The sequence below is a fragment of the Drosophila montana genome, unplaced genomic scaffold, assembly GCF_035044405.1.
Source record: "Drosophila montana isolate Dmon_TW-CO22-7 unplaced genomic scaffold, ASM3504440v1 contig_2106_1, whole genome shotgun sequence".
Lineage (NCBI taxonomy): Eukaryota > Metazoa > Arthropoda > Insecta > Diptera > Drosophilidae > Drosophila > Drosophila montana.
Genome location: NW_026997017.1, coordinates 493,924 through 512,046, shown reverse-complemented (window position 1 = coordinate 512,046; position 18,123 = coordinate 493,924). Strand labels below are relative to the sequence as shown.

Here is an 18,123-nt window from a genome sequence, read left to right as displayed (position 1 = left end):
TTGTCTATGTATCTATAAATATATATATATATGTATATATATATAATAGGCCTTGCATATTGCATATGAAAACCGTGCGACCCTTTGCAAGCATATAAAATGTATAAGAACCGCATTCATATTATGTAAGACTTTATGATGCCTTGAAGTCTCAAGCTAAGCTATCTTAGATATTCCCAAATATAAAATGATATATGTACATGTGTGTATGCATATATTTAAATTGTATAAATGTGAAGAACGGGACAAAAGTTTAAAGAAGTTGGCACGAAGGCTCTGAGGGGCACATCAAAAATCAAATTTACTCGCAAAACTCTCCACTCTCTAGTACATTTTTCAGCTCTTAACTGCAGCTCCAGTGTTGGAAAGTACGCTTCTCTGCGTGCCTGACAACACAAAGAATTCGGAAGTCAATTAATTGGAAATTTTAGCTCTGTGCCCCAAATCTATATAAAATGTTCTGTTTTGTTTTTTTTTTTTTTCATTAAATTCTTTGCCTTTCATTCAAGGTTGAATTTTTACCGCCTGTAACAAAACAAAACAAGTTTTTAAATTAACTTAACTGAGGCCTTTGGCTTAATTAGTAAAGTTTTCAGTTGCAAAAAAAGTGTGTGCAAAAACTGTCAAATGGACTTAAATACGATTTGGTATTATTTGCTAAATGAAATCAATTCAAAGCCCGCTGAAAATGGGCTTAAAGCTGTTGTCAAAACAATTAGGTTTACGTACAGAATTTGTATGCGAAAAGAAATGCAAATTGTTCGCGTCAACCAGTTCACAATTTGCGCAGACAAAGGGCGAGGGGGTGGGTTGGGATGGGAAGGGGGGGGGGGGGTGGTTGAACTGCAGAGTATGTGGAGTAAAGTGGAAGAGCGCACGCTCAATTTGGCTGATCTATTGGTAAAATGATTTCACTTCCCATTCGTTTCATTCATTCACAAGCCACACAAATCATTTGGCTTGCAAGTGCATACAAATTGCTAGGTGTTTGCCTTGTGGCCAGCGGGGGGCGGGAGGCGGGAGGCCGCTGTGGAAAACGGGTGAAATTCCACACTGAGCTTAATGCGAAGCAAAACCGAACAAACAAATGTGAACAGGCGATGGAAAAAAAAGATGCAGCAGCAGAAGCAGGAGGAGCAGGAAGAGCTGGAGGAGGAGGTGGAGGTGGACAACCGACCAGTCGCTGCCATATGCTGTCGGCCAGAGAGGGGGGGGGGGGGGGGCGGTGGCGGTGGCGTGTCGGTGGCATGTTGCAGAGCATAGAAATATGAAATGTAATAGTGACAGAAACAAGCTGGAAAAAAAAAAACAGCTGCAAGCGTTTGACAAGCGGCAACAACAAAGTTAGCAACAGCAAAAGTAACCAGTGTGAAGAAGACAAACTTGCTGCGCAGAGCTATGGTTAGAGGGGAATTGGAAGAGAGGGGGGGGGTTGGGTGTTTGTTTGTGTGATATGGGGCGGCAATCTTGGCCTGGCAAGTGCATCATGCGGCAGTTGCAGAAAGTCGCTTGTGTTGATTGTTTGCACTTTACACACTAAAACTGTGACACACAGCGCCACGCGCTGAAAAACAAAAATAAATATAAATAAAATACAAATAATAAAAATATATGAAAAAAAAAACTCATTGCTGGCGACATCAACTCATCCTGGCATCTAGCATAAGGTTGGGATATCTGAGATAGAGCAGCAAGCGGGTGCGAAAGTAAACGAAACGAAGTGTGGCGGGGGGGGGAAAAAAAAAAAACAGAAAACAGACGCAGCGGCCACAGAAGGAAAGCCAAATCACAAATGGCAGCAACGCAGCGTAAAATATAAAAAAAAAAAAGAAGAAGATAATAACAAAAGCAACAACAACGAATTACTGTAGCAATCAGGGCTGGCGGTGTGACCAGCTAAGCTAATGTGATAAACGGTCACACACGAAAATGGGGAAGACAGAAGCGATATGCCATGAATATGTGGGCACACTGAAAATAAACAATAAGGTACTCGGTATTTAACTGATCTATGGTCACACTTAAATGGGCAAATGGCAATATACGAACATATTCAAATACAATCGTGTGTAAATAAACTTAAATCCAGTCTCATTATAATATGGTGCAACTGACGCTCCAGAGTTTGCATTGCGATCGTCCGATAAAACGGTCACGGTCACATTAAACTGCAAGCATATTCAATCGGAATACGGTCACATTAAAATTGAGAATAAGGTCACTCTAAACTGCAGTACGGTCACATTGAACTATAATAAGCGTATTTAGCCAGCAGCATCTGGTTACACTGAAAAACACTGCTATTTAGATACGGTCACACTGTTTTGCAGCTGTAAATTCGTGCTTGCCCAGCCCTGGCGACGGCTAACAATGACTGCAAATATCACACATACGCACCGTGGTTCGAGTGCTCTTCGCATGTTTTATGACAATGGCACGGATACAATTTGGCAGAGCGAGCCATAATAAAAAACAAGCAACCGACGCTGCCAGTCGCTGGCAATGGTGACGGCAACACCGACGATGACAACGACACTGAATAGTGCAAATTAAGTTGTTGTACTGCTCTGTGTGGGGCCAGGGGAGTTACAAGGGGGGGATGGTGGGTTGTGGCTGATGGGACAGCTTGTCAACGCTGCAGTTTGCAGCCGGGTGCGCAGAGCGGAAACGGCAGGGCCTCCCATGGTGTCTACTTGATGAGCAATGCAAAGGAATACGTGAGCATGGAGATGAACGATTGTAAGCTCCTGATAAGGTGCGCGGCTGGGGCAAGGAAAGGAAACGAAAGGAAAGGAAACTGTAACTGAATTGGCCAAAGAGTGCGCTCCAAGCACAAGCTCTTTGTATCTATGTATATGCCAGAGTTTCTTCAGACTGACTGGCTGATTGGCGCACAGCCTAAACTGTTAATGCTAGAAGAACTTCTACAGTGAGTCGAAAATTCCCAACTCTAAATCGTAGAAAAAGATAGTCGATGTCTGTACGAGAAGCCTTCAATTAGAAATCTGGCCTTGTCAACTTGATATTTTGCTTCCTTTGCAAAATATGTATGAGACATTTGGCATTGATTTTTTAATTGACAACTCTGCAACTCGCTTTACACACATTTTCAAAGATCCACGAGAATGCATTTAAGACGTGATTCAGCGTTTTCGGCAAATCCACTGCGCTCAGTGGAAACAGAGTTTATGCTTCCTTTGCAAAAAATGCATGAGACATTTGGCATTGATTTTTTCATTGACAACTTTGCAAATTGCTTTACACACCATTTCAAACATCCATGAGAAAGCATTTAAGACGTGATTCAGCGTTTTCGGCAAATCCACTGCGCTCAGTGGAAACCGAGTTTCGTGGTAAAACGGGAAAACTTATATTCTCCCTTATGCTAATGCTCATATTACCCAACTCTGGCAAGCCCATGCGGTTATGTGTGAAATGGAGCGTAGAGGGGACGAACATTTATGTGATTGTTGTGAAATCTGAAATATCGGTTGATTAAATTGAGCCAGCAATTGGTTTGGCAATAGTTGAACCGGGTCACAAAGCAAACAGAATCGATTCCATTTAGGTTCTGGTACATCATGTGGCAACGTTGGCATCAAGTCAACTAGTTTTTCTTATGCTTTTAGCTAGTTTGCGCCATCAATCACTTGGCGGCTTCAACTTTGCCAGCCCCACGCCCCACGCCCCAGGCCCCACGCCCCAGGCCACGCTCTCTATCCACGCCTCACACGTATCTAAATAGTTGGAATGCAGGAAAAACTCAAACTTTGCTGCACACAATTTGGCTCGTTAAAGGAAAGTGCGCGTCAAATGTGCAAAGCGGCGACAATGCCACGCCCATGTGACAGAATTCAACACCCAGGGCCGCCTTCTATACCGCCCCACAGCCGCCCCTACCCCGCCCCGCCCCGCTGGCCATGCAGCTTAGCCCTTGTAACACGTGCCTAATGCGCTGCCTTGACTTTTGTCTATGGATATTTTATACTCTGTGCCAAAAAAAAAAAGTGTGTAATAAAGTTCTAGTTGTGTACGTAACTGGGTGACGGGGAGTAGTAGACCACGAATACCCTGTAATGTGCATAATAACAGCAGCTTGTAAAGTGCCTAATGTAATTTTCTAGCCCGTTGCCAAACTAATGCTAAAGTAGCTCGCTTAAAGTTATAAAAAACCTTAACATCGGGTGTTCGCAGACCATAGATACCCTGTATAGTTCATACCAACAACGGCTTTTCAAATATATATTAGTTTTTTGTGCCCGGTTGACGCGTGTGTGTGAGGAATGTGCAATAAAGTTGTTCAAATCTGTGCAACAAGCGGTAGTAGACTACGCATACCCCGTGAAAGTGTCAAATAACATCAAATTGTGAAATTCTTGACTACGCTTTCTATACACTGTTAGCAAAGTAGGTGTGAAAATAGCATAATCAATTTATAGAAATGTATGCAATCGGGAGAACGACTTTATATACCCTGTAAATCAGCTTGTGTTGTTTTTCAATCATTTTTTACCATTCAACCAAAGAAAATGTAAAAAAGTTGTACAAAATCTGATATGCACATAGTAGAAGACTATATATACCCTATAATATGCATAAGCAGCAATAGCTCTTCAAGCTGAACGAGCCTTAAGACTCACAGTCAGATGGCATACCCTGCTTTAATTACATTTTAAGCTTAATTGTGATGAGCCAATTCCCATTTATAATACAAATTCGGTGCTCGTAAAGTTCTACGTATAGGCAATCATATATTAGAGGGTATCCATTAGTCGAGCTGCAATAGCGCAGCTGTCTAATTTGATGCAGCCCTGTTTTTTGTTGAATTCTAAGCTTGACAAACTTGCTTTAAAGCTTCGCACGCAATGTAACACGGCAGCAGAGGGCAGAGAGAACGAGATAGGGAGCGGGGGAGAGGGAGAGAGGGTGAGGGAGAGAGGGGGAGGGAGTGAGAGTGGAGCGAAAGAGAGGCGACAGCTGCTGCATTGCGTGTCGTGTAGACGACGAAGAAAATGCAGAGTCGTCTGCTGTGCGCTCGAGCATAAAACTTAATAAATTTCCCATGTATATTTATGCGCACATTTAATAACCGAGCAGCAACTATAAATAAATTGCGCAAATATATGCATACGACACACACACACACACATAAATATACGTTAGCTGAACGTGTTTGAGACAGGAAATTGCTGGCGACAGGCGCACAAAAGTTGCCCAAACGCAAACATCCGCACGTTGCAAGCCGCTGACCGCAGCGCGTTGCCAGGCACAACTGTACCTGGACCGCAACATCAAATTACAATGCTTCAAACTGGCAGCCGCTGCCGCTGCCGCTGCCGCAGTCGCAGTTGCAGCCTTAACCCCTCGCAGCCAGTGCCTCTCTCTGCGCTTCTCAGCCACAGCTTGTGTCGCAGCACTTAGCCATGGCCACTTGGCTACGGCTCTGGTTGCCGTTTCGCTTCTGTGTGCCGGGCATGTGAACGGCTCTCGGAAGGCTGCTTGGCCGTAATTTCATACGCCGTGAAAAGCATTTGCACTAGCACAATCTTTCAGCTGCCTGAGTAGCGGTATCTATCACTAACACGCGCCCAACAATGTCTCATCATGGTGCGTAATAAAAAACGCCGTGACTCACCCGAGCACTGTGGTGCGCACTCTATTGTATCGCTGCTTAAAAATTATATTTCAAGTATCATTTTGAAGCCTTTATATATGTATATATATTATGAAAATCATACGGATAAGGAGAATGCACATAAAAGATGGGTTTGAACCGCTGACTTGCCCCCTGCTAGTCCGACGTCACGTTTGCCAAGCAGTTTCCTGTACATTTTTTAATCAAAGCAATATTTGATTAAAAATATATACTTTATGCGGTCGCAGATGCTTCCTGTCCGCCTGTTACATACATTTGCACAAATACATTAAACACTTTTCACTCATTTTCAAAATGGTTCGATTCAGTTTTGGCCTTAACTTCTTTTTGATAATTGTCTATGATATAGACAAAATTCAAATCGATTTGGCTCAAAACTGTTTTGCAGCCTTTTGCTCACAGTTGTACCACTGTGCGTGAGAGAGAGAGAGAGAGAGGGAGAGGGAGAGTGTTGCATGGGGCGCCATAAGCACTCGCGGGCAGGCAGCTATTTTGACGCGCTTCGCAACTGAAGATGAAGAATCAGCAGCAGCAGCAGCAGCAGCAGCAGCAACAACGACGTCGGCTGCAACAACAATTACATTTGAGTGCGCCCTAAAGGACATTTTACTGATTTAATATTTGTTGCAAGTTGCAACTTGATATGCGTCGAGTTGCACGTAGCTAGCGGCAGACGCCAGCAGCTTAAGAAACTCTGCCAAACACCAAAGCCAGGCGGCAAGTTGCAACGTTGCACGTTGCACGCTGCACGCTGCCAGACGCATAGCTGCTGTTTGCCGGCGCCTTCCTTCTGTCACTTAGCTCGCAGCGCGCTCAAAGGACGCTAAATATTGCATTACATATCCTTGCACTTTATGGCCAGCAACGCCTTTAGCTCTGTCTGTCTGTCTGCGTGTGTGTCTGTGTGTGTGTATGTGTGTGTGTGTGTTGCAAGCTCGAATTAACTCGTCTCCCTCTATCTGTCTGATGATGAGGAGCGCGCGCCGCATGCAGGTACTGCGATATCATCCCATACAGCTGGCAAACCCTCCCGCCTCCGCCTGCCGCAGCCTTCACATTTTGATAAGTTGCTGCGGCTTTTAGAGCTGGCATCAAATATCAAGCATACGCAGCGTTGGCGGCCCAAAGAATTGTATGCCACAGGCGGCGGCCATAAACTTTCACAGCGGCTATGCGCATTGCTAATGTCTAGTGCCAGAAGGGGAAATCGGATTGAGTGGAGAAGAGGGGAGGGGGGAGGGGGGAGGAGAGTGTTGTGGCATGGGGCGCCGTCAGAGTGTTGCAGATTTGGTAAATGTGTAGCGAGCAAGTCGTAAAAAGATTTTTTATTCGCCTGCCCTCATAAACATATGCATGGCCCGGGGGCTGGGGGCAGAGGAGGGCAGGGGGTGGTGTGGGGGCGGTTGAGCTGCCGCTGATGGACGCCGTGTTGCCCACCTGTCCCGCAGATGTTGTTTTGTTCAGTTTGTATTTGTAATTGTTTTCGGCTGCTTCTTCTTTTAGATATTTTTTATAGTTTAGCTTGTTTTATGGCGCTGCAAGTTGCCGCTGTGCGAGCACTTACCGCACCCACTGTGCCCGGTGCCCTGTGCCCGGTGCACGTGTATTGTGTATCGTGTTTGCCCCAACCAAAACTGAAACAATAAGCCAAAAGTTTGCTCGTTTTTTGTTGTTGTTGTTTATCTATATGGTTTTTTTTTTACACGAACATTTTTGCCGAGCGAGACAGGGCATATTGGGCTAGTCTTAAATCTGCTAAAGTCAGTTATATATATATGTATATAATTGATCTGTATAGCAAGGATTGTAAGATATAGCTATATATATATCTCAATATACTCATTAAGGTATCTGTCTGCTAGCTAAAGTCAAGATAAAGAAAAGAGTATTTAGCAGTCGGTTCATGATCGGGTTGACGATCTAATCGTCTGTCCGTCCTTCTGCCTGAACGAACCAGCGATTGGAAAGTTTCAGTATATGGATTCTGTGGTATCCAGCGCAGACATATCTTGCATTAACATATCGATATATATCGATTGACATTAGGGTCGGATCTCATATTGCAGAGCAAAAGGAAGAAGCAACAGCACAATAACAACGGCACAAAGTGCAGCTCTTGGCCAAATACAGGGTATCGGTCCGTTGGGCACGCTCGACAGGAGCACACTTGTGCGCTGCGCCTTGGAAATGGTTCAAGTGTGCTGCAACAGCTGGCCAACTGGATAAAATGGGCAAAACTTGTGCTCAACATCGAGTTGCTTACAACCGAAAACTGATTATCCTCCGTTAGCTATCCTATGTCCCCAGCCCTTTGCCCTTTGCCCTTTGCCCCGTGGGTGGCTGCTGGCATTGCATTCGCGTGCAGAATTCTTCCGTTTGAGCGATGCTATTGAAAAGCGCTTGAGTGGGTGCCGCCAGCTGCGAGTTGGAGTTGCATCCTTCAGCCGTTTTCTTTTGCCCTTCGTCAGCTGCCTGCGGCATTGGCTTGGCCAAATCATTTTCGTCCGCTTCCCAATAGAATCCCTGATCTAAATTCAGCTTACGGTGTGCAGGCAAATGCTAAAATAAAATGCTTTTACACTTGTATTTGCTAATGATATTTTGTGAGCTAAGGACACGAGTACCTTGTGTGCACACCGAACTCCTGGCCACAACAATCGCTCCAACTTCAATACTGCAAAAGTCAACAGCAATACCAGGCATTGCCCAGGCAAATGGAATCGTAGACGAGGCAAGACAATCGCTGCCCTAGGCAACACAACAACACAACAACAATCGCAGGTGGAGAGAGTGAAGGAAGGGACATAATCGACATTTGAATGAAGTTGAAATGCCCTAAATAAAGCTTATGGCCAAGCTAATGAAATCAAATGAAATTTAAATACGCCTTGGGCTAGACATTATCAATTGAGTTCCACTTAACTTGGCATATGCTAACAACTTAAATGCAGGTAGGTTTTAGATTTATTGTGAATTTTACTTATTTCTGTTCGAGGCATTTATGAGATCTCATACGATTTAAATAGAAGAGTCAAGAGCTAACTCGTGTAACTCTGACGAGCTTAAATTCGTTAATATAATGTATTTGCTCAGCCTCAAGCTTTAATGAGCTTTTAAAACTGATTGGTTGTAGTCCAGTTAACGTTTTAATGAGCTTTTCATCTATTTAGGTGCATTGCATGCAGCCTAAGGGAGCTTTGATAGGGCTTCAGCCTTAGTTCAACTTCGAGCTTTTATGAGCTTTTTAAACTTTTTAGGTGCTAACTGTGCAGCTTAAAATGAGCTTTGTTTAAGCTCAACTGTTTTAATTAAATTAAATTGAATCAATTGAGAGCTTTAATGAGCTTTTTAAACTGTTTGGACGAGTCGCAATCTCTACTTAAGCTTTTAAGGGACAATCTCTACTTAAGCCTTTAAGGGTTAGCTTTAATAAAGCATAAAGCTTTTATGTACATGAAAAGTTGAGCTTGAGCTCTACACGGAGTCTTACTGCATGCACTCTATAAACCGAATACAGATGTAAGCCTTTGGAAAGCTTTAGCTTGAGCTCTCATTGCGCTGATTGTGCACTCATAGTTCAGCCAAAAAGCTTTCATGTGCTTTCTGGTTAATCTTATGTTAAATTAGCTAGAGCTTTTCTACAGTTCTGCAGAGTTAAACGAATCAAAAACACGCCGCAACATGCCACAACGTCAAACTACGTTGCATGCTTCATGCCTAAGTTGTTCTACCCTTTCATAAAGCTGACGGCAACACAAAACACTTTTGGCACTTGCCAGACAATGTTGTCCATGCTGATGATAATAATGATTATGCTGCTGCTGCTGCTGCTGATGATGATGATGATGATGATGATGATGATGATGAGGAGGATGATGAGGAGGATGATGAGGAGGATGATGAGGAGGATGATGAGGAGGATGATGAGGAGGAGGAGGCTGGAGCTGGAGCTGGAGCTGGAGCCGGGCAACGGGTCGTCTGTGACTGGGACTGCGAAAAGGCATTCGAGTGTCACTTGTGCAGTAGTTCTGAATATTTTGTGAATAGTAAATTACGATCATGAGCCTGGGACTGTGACTGCGACTGCGACTGCGACTGCGACGATGATGAGAGCATGGTCAGTTGACTGCCACAGTGTGTGCCCCTGCCCCCTGCCCCCAGCCAGACTCATTCTTGCAACACTTTTTGCCTGTTGTCGACTTCATTGTTATTGTTGTGAGATTGTGCTTCCTATCGGACAGCTCAAAATTGTTGCTTAAAGCCAGCCTGGCCTAAGATCTAATACCCTGTACACATTCGTGTTTTAAATAGTTCAATGTTATCACATTCTGCTCAGCACAAGTTGCTTTAATGTTTAATAATGTGACTTTATTTGGCCCAGGTAATGTTGGTACTTTCAATTTCAAAAATCTTGGTAACGATTCATTTGAGATGTTTTTCACACATTTCGCAAAATCCACCGAGCCTTGGTGAAAATGGGCAAGAAACATTTGTTGAATGATTTATAAACTCGTTGCCAAGAATCTTTATGTAAATGCAGTTGATCTCTTTCTATATTAAGTTTAACTAAAGACGTATACGGGCAGATTTGAATGGTTTACATGAAAAATTTTAGAAATTTAACGCTGTAAACTGGAATCAGGCAAGGCCGGGCAAGGTACGAATTTCAATATTTTTATGAACCATGAACCGAGCTCGAAATCAGCTGAATCGAAGCCCGAACCGTTCTTAGGCATTTTCCTTAAAGATTCGATTCGATATCGATTTGCAGGGCGATTTGCAGGGCGATTTAGCATGAAAGCAATACAAATAGTTGCCTAAGCATTGCATTTATCTAACCATACCACAAGCTGGGTTCATGAAAAGGGAAACAACCATGTTCACGAACCAAGCGAACCAACAAGTATGTGTTTCATACAACTCTCTCAAAATATATAAAATTATATAATATATATGTATGTATAAAAAGATATATTCTTACAAACGTGTAAGCAGCGTGTATGGCAAATGAAACTAGACTGAAATTCTAGATCAAAGGGTTACCGAGAATTTCAATTACTTCGAGTGGGCGATGGCTTAAGTGGACTTTGTTATTTGCTGCATGCACCTGAATATCGCAGAACGAGAGTTTTCTTGGAATTTGTGGCATGTTGTGCACCTAATTAGCACTTGTTGCAATTTGATTTATTCGCATTCCTTTCAATTAGCTTTTTGTGCACTCGCCTTCCCATTCACACGGACAATGGCCCAGTTGAGCTCTTTGTGCATTTCGCCTCCCATTTCCGAGAAAGCTCAACAACTCTCCCGATTCAGAAATATTGTTGCGAAAATAATTAATATGCCTGTGTGCGAGCGAGTGCGAATTGCATAGAGACAGACACGCGCATGCATTGCATTTTTAGCAGAACACACACACACACACGCACACACACACACACACACACAGGCAAGAGCACAGGCTGTAAAAATATTGGACATATATAGTGTACATTCAAATAGATGTGTGTGTGTGTGTGTGTGGTTATTTTGCTGCTTTTATACTCTTTTGGTGTTGGTTATTTCAATTTCGATATAAAATGTGTGACGCAAACGAATTTATCTAGTTTCAAGCTATATCGTAGCCGGCCGGATCGGATGACTATATCATACAGCTGACATAGGTAAAATTGGTTACAATTTAAGTTCTGGTATCAAACACGTTCTGTTCTTCAGAAATATCATAACATTTGAGCTTGGGTATACTACTATATTTCTTTTTCTTTTCTGTTTGTTTAGATATCTTGACAAAACTCAACATTATCGAGCTTTCTCCTAATATACCTGCAAGCCCATATCAAGTCGAACAACTATATCATATAGCTCCCATAGCTACAATCGGTCTGATGTAGAACTTTGATATTTATATATTATATCTTCTAGTTCTATGGTTCTTAAATGTCTTCCTTGTTTTGCCAGATTTTATTCCATATCATATAGCTCCCCTTATGCTTGCCAGGGTATTTAATCTTCGACGTGCCGAAGCAAGGCGCATAGGAACAATTGTCGCAAGTAAAGCTTTAATATCTATATATCTATATCTAATAGCTCTATGGTTCCACAAGTTCTTCTTTGAGTTGCCACATTAATCTGCCAGCCCATAACAAACCGAATCATGGTTCGCATAGGAAGGGTATTTTATGTTCGGCAAGCCTAAGAAAGTGCCTTAGATGGGTTCTGTGCTGATGATTTCGTAACGTTTTACAATTTTGTCGCAACAACAAAAGCAACATGAACAAGAAGACGAACAACAACGTTGTCGTGCATTTTGCGTTCATGTGGATTTTGTAGATTTTGATTTTTAGCTGTCCCTTTAATTTAATGATATTTCGCACGACAAAGGCAAAAATGAAATGCAAATTGCAACAGGCAGCAGCAGCAACAGCAGCAACAGCAGCAAGAAGCAGCAGCAACAACGAGGAATAGCAATTGACATGACACAAAATGACCTCGACTCTTGCATGTGGCTCAGGTTGGAGCTCATCATTAAGCGGCAGCCACAACAACAACAGCAACAGCAACAACAACAACAACAACAACAACAACAACAACAACTGTCGCTGGCAACCCTGCATGCAAATATCAGCAAAGGGACGTTGGCGCTGCATAAATAACGACGGCAGCAACAACAACAACAACAACCAAAGCAACAACAACATCGACAACAACAACAATGGCAACAGCAGCTCGCACGTTTTGCATGCAAAGCGCTGCAAAAAACACAAATATACACCAACACACACACACACACACACACAAACAAAAGTATACACTCACACACGCACACTGATAAATCAACACCTTTTGCCATTTCGTTCTTCGGCTCTATCCGTATAACTATCTACTGCTGCTCTCTCTTTTGCTCTACTTCTCTCTCTCCCTCTCTCTCTCTCTCTCTGTTGCCCGCACACACAGTTCGTCTCTCGCTTTAGCAATTGTATTCGCACGCACAAGCAATTGAAATTGTATTAAATTGAATTTTAATATATTGCTAAAACAACAACAAAGGACAAACAAAGAAATGCACACAGACACACGCAACACACAAACACAAACAAAACTATTTATACAGAGCACAGATAAAAGTGAGAGCATGAGAGAGTGTGAGAGTGCGAGAGAGGGTAGAGTGTGAGAGTGCGAGAGAGGGTAGAGTGTGGGCGGTAGCTGGAAGAGATAAAGCAACAACTGTTATTTCACTTTTTTGCCCTTGCCTTCGATCATTTGCGGTTCATGCATTGCATTTAAATTTCAAGTTTAAATATTAATAACTAAGCAAAAACGTGCTCTGCCCTGGCGTTGTCTGTGTATGTGTGTGTGTGTGTGTGTGTGTGTGAGTTTATGCATTTTTAACCTTCACATAAACACCCCGCACGTATGCAGACCAATTGGTCGCCTTCTGGCCTGGCACAGTGCCTGACATAAGTTTAACTACACGAACACAACTTATTATTATACACAAGCTGAAAATTGCTAGCCTCAAGTAATTGTTGGCTTCAACTTGCGCAGATCAACAAAATTTGGAAAGTTAAGTCAAATATTTTAGTTTTCTCATTTATGTTTCTCATTTTCAAACATTTTTAATTTTTAATATAGAAACATTTTATGTTTAGTTGTCACAATAAAAAAAAGAATAGAATATTCAACGGGAACTTAGCGCTAACAAAGTGTTGGTAAAGACACTCAAAAAACTATTCGGATCTTTAATATTTATTTTAACATATAATACAGCTTTCTCTTTCGAAGTGTGGCCTTGTTGGAAAATTCTACCAGTGTTGGTAAAGCTATTTATTTGAAATCCATGTACTGAGCAGTACTGGGCCTTTACATTTGTGTTACTGTTTTTGGTTCAGTGTTAGAAAACTTAAAAAGTCAAAATTGAAAGAATTCTACTTGCATATTTTGTATGCCCATGGAGAGGGTATAATAAGCTTGTCAGGAAATGTGTAGTGCATTACTGGATGCATCTCCGAGCCCATAAAAATATATATATATACTCTTGAACAGTATGTATAGATAAGTTGACATTATGTTGTCCGCCTGTTTGTGGACAGGCAGAATATCTTGCGGAGTCAGATGGATCGGCTGGAATGATTGGTCGACAATGCATTTGTTCGTAGAAAAACTTTCCTTTTGTGCAAGATCTCTGAGCAAAGTCTTATCAATATTTATAGAAGCCCCCTTTTGCTCTTCAAGATATTTAAAACAAAACATAGTTCCTAGATATCTTAACACTATATCATTTAGCTACTGTAGAAACAATCGGCCAAGCTCTTCGTAAGTGTATTCTATCTTCGGCGTGTTTGTATTAATTTCATACTTCTGAATTATGAGTCAATTAAAATTGATGCACAGCTCGTTGGTTCTTTATTTAATCGGATTTGTGTGTAATCTTTTTTTAATTGAAATATTTTTAACGTACGAAAGCTCATTTACATTCGTTTTCTGTTTAACACCTTGTTCAACAGCCCGACATATTCCAGACGTACAAATTCTCAGAGCGATAATTTGCAGTTAAAATGTTTTGCTAGCAGTGAGGTCAAAGGTTATTGCTGAAAACAAAATGGTAAATGCCAAAAAAACGGCCAGCTTAAGTCCCATTGGAAAAGGTCAGGTGCGGCAGACAACGGTTATTTGACTATTTGCATATCCTGCACCGTTCCATTCCATTCCATTCCATTCCATTCCATTCCATTCCATTCCACTCCGTTCCATTCCATTGTTTTTGTTGCAGCTGGCAGTGTCCTTTGTGACAAGCGCACAAATTGCAAATGCGGCGCCTTACCACACATTTTTCTCACAATTCTCTCCTTAGAGGGTATTTTAGTTTTGTCACGAAAGGTGTAACGCATAGAAGCAGACTTTTTGGAAACCATAATGCATATATATTCTCGATCAGTCGAGTCACAGTCGAGAACCCGTCGAGTCTGTCCTTCTGGCAGTTTCTATACAAACTTGCCCCTCAGTTTTAAATGTTAACTCGAAACTTTATTTCGGGTACATCGTATAACTTCGGATCATACCTTATGTAGCTCTGTATGTAGAATTGTACGAAAAATGACTTTTTGCATGGAAAACTTTACTGTTACCCAAGATATGTTAGCTTAAGCAATCTCAGCAATTACTAGCCGCTAGTACTAGTACATCTTAAATATCTGGCAAGCCGTAACAAATCGGTCCACTATATAATATGTAAACTATAGGAACAATCGGTCTGACATTAAGCTTTGCCATCAAGCCAAATGTGTAGAAGGGTATTTAATCTTCATTAATGTTTTTATACCCTTGCAGAGGGTATTATAATTTTGTCGTGAAATGTGTAACGCATAGAAGGAGACATCTCCGACCCCATAAAGTATACATATATATTCTTGATCAGTATCAACAGCCGAGTTGATATAGCCATGTCCGTCTGTCCGTCTGTCTGTTTCTATGCGAACTAGTCTCTCAGTTTTAAAGCTATCTTTATGAAACTTTGCAGAATTTCCTCTTTCTGTTGCACGCAGCTCATATGTCAAAACCAGTTGGATCGGACCACTATATCATATAGCTGCCATAGGAACGATCGGTCGAAAAGTAGGTTCTTGTATGAAAAACATTTTTGTTTATAAAGTAATCTTGACTAAACTTGGTATTTATTAGTTTTACTACGCTCCCCATATATATGCAAAATCCTATTAAGATCGGACAACTATATCATATAGCTGCCATAGGAACGATCGGTCGAAAATGAAGTTGTTGAATGGAAACCTGTTTTGTTTTTCAAGATATCTTAACCATACACGGCATTAACTATTTTCGCTGTGCTTCATAGATACGGGCAAAGCACTATGAGCATTTTGAAAAAGGTTGGGTCTGCAAGGGTATTAAATCTTCGGCGTGCCGAAGATAGCACTTCTTTCTCGTTACATATATTTCTGGCTCCCATCTTTCTCTCTCTCTCTCTCTCGCTCTGTTTATGTGTGTGTCACTGTGGTAAGCTCGAATTGATTTGGCAGAAAGTTGTTGCAAGTTGCCATCGGTTGAGCATTCAGCATTCTTAGCATTCCCTTTGCAGGCGACTCGTCGCAAAATCATTTGCATAAAATCAAACCGCACTGAAAATAAACTCCACTCTAGACGCGCCCTGGCGCCCAACGTGCGACAGGCAGCCACACCCACACACACACCGATACACCGACGCACACCCACGCACACCCACGCACACCGACGCACACCGACGCACACCCCTTTCTTTGGGTTTGGCTCGTGGGGCGAGTTTTATGTGTAATAGGCGTAAATTGTTGGCAAGTTATGCGAGCTACGTGGCCGCCTTTTAGGGCTGCCAGCTCGCCTCCAAATGCGAACTGGTACAGGAACTACAGGAACTGGTTCGACTTGCACTTGAACCGCATTCCTTATGTTGGGCGCAAATCTCAGCATTTTGTGGAAATCAAGTTTTACCCAACTTTACTGCCAACTGGCTGCCAAGTTGAAACCGTTTCTTTAGCACCCGTTTTACCAATTTATTTTCTGTTCCTTTCTTATTTTTTTTTTAAGTTTTTCGCAGCCCTGATTTGTGGCATCATGTAACGAGCTGTGCCGCCATTTTGGTTCATGTCGTGGGCGACGGCGACTCCTTGACCCGTTGCTGCTCTTACGGCTCTTGCTGCTGGTATTTCCTCTCGGCAGGCTCTAAGTGCCAAGTAGTTTATCGCACATTTTTGCTGTGGCAAGTTATAACACCTCTCTCTCTTTGTGGGTGTGTGTGTGTGTGAGTCGCTTTTATTATAGGTATGTGCACCCAGACATGTTCCTGCCCATTGCCAACAGGCATGGGCCATGTCTTCAGCTAGTCCCAGCTCCAGCTCCAGCTCCAGTTCCAATTCCAGTTCCAATTGTGCGCACCATTAGCCCATTCGAAATACATTGCGAATGTTAATCGCAGGCATTAGTATTGGTGTCAGGCTCGTCGGGACCCGCCATGGGAGTGCCAACCATAGCATCTAGGCATCTAGACACACACACGCCGTCTATGTATGCTAGTGCGGTCTGGCCTGGTCGGGCCTGGTCTGGCCTGGTCTGGTCTCTGTAGACATTGGCGCGTCATTTGGCCAACATGAAAATTGTGCGCCAACATTTCTGTCAAATTGCAAAACCAAGCAGACATCAAGAACATCAACAACAGCAACAACAGGAACAACAATCGCTACGACAAGGACAACAACAAACAGCTGCTGCTGCTGCTGCTTACAGGCCAGGCCCTGGGCCAGGACTTTGTGTATAGCTAGTTGGCGGCGGGCAGCCGCTGAGCAGCGGCTCTTGGGTTGCCGTTACCAGCAAGTGGCCTCCATTTAGGGCCTCCTGCACCGTTTCCACTTTTTGCCACCAAACATGCTGCGTGGGCGGGCTCGTGGGTGCATTGCGGTGTGTGGCTAAGAAAACTTGAGGTGCTTAACAATAATTGAATGAAACTTGAGTTAAGTGTGTGTGTGTGTGTGTGTGTGTGTGTGTGGCTGCGCCTAGGCAGCTCCCATGGAGAGCGGACCTAGTGGGCGCCTATCATGTGGCGGTAGAGCATTTGTGATTGGGTCTATTAAACAAAAGTTCTGCGGTTCGTTCCGAACAATTATGTTAGTGCCACAGATGCAAAGCAATTGCTGCAGGAGAGGGGGAAGGCGGGGGTTGGGTGTATATTTGTGTGTGCTCCGAGTTGAGTAAAAATTATTTGGCATGGGGCATGGCTTTCAGCTAGCGATCAAAACGAACTACAATATGCGGTTACAGCTGCGAAACTCAATTTCGCTTTCATAAATGTGGCAAATTGCGTTGGTCTGGCAACTCTGTGCGACTGCAGCCGAATTAATTGAATTACATGCAGTCGCTTTTAGGCAATCGTATTACCCGACGACCTCACAGATTCGAGTGCCAAGTGCGAGTAGCAAAGTCCAATGACAATGCCATGATTTCTCTGATGGGGTAAATACCTTTTTACAAACTATTTTGCAGTGTGACCATATTCGGAGCTATTACTAGTGGCATATTTAAGTGTGGCTGTGTTTTAGTGCGACTGAATTTCAATGTGACCAGCTTTTAGGGCGATTGCATTTCGGTGGGATCGATTTTCAGCGTGAAGGAATTTCAATGCGATGACCAGATTTCAATGCGACTCTGGTCAGATTTCAGTGTGACCATATTTCAATGTGACTGTGTTTTAATGAGGTCGTATATCAGTATGAACAGATTACAGTCCGCTAACAGTGTAACCAGATTATAGTCAATTTACATTTCAGAGTGACAATGACTTAGTGTGACCAAATTAAAGTGCGATCGTTTTTTAGTGTGACCGTATAATATAGCGCTATGGTAATACCTGTTCACAATCGAACATTAAAACCTACAATAAAGTCAAAACCCGCCAAACATACCAATGGCACTTGGTGCTGTTGATGTAT

The 18,123-nt window shown here is 42.7% G+C and overlaps 1 protein-coding gene across 1 annotated transcript; it reads left to right on the top strand.

The window, feature by feature from the left end:
* Positions 1-1,113: 1,113 nt before the first annotated feature.
* Positions 1,114-16,959, top strand: LOC135426884 (nucleoplasmin-like protein ANO39). Its single transcript, XM_064680210.1, has 3 exons — positions 1,114-1,195; positions 9,400-9,678; positions 16,835-16,959. Exons 1-3 carry the CDS (start codon positions 1,114-1,116, stop codon positions 16,957-16,959), a joined length of 486 nt encoding a protein of 161 aa, XP_064536280.1.
* Positions 16,960-18,123: the final 1,164 nt, after the last annotated feature.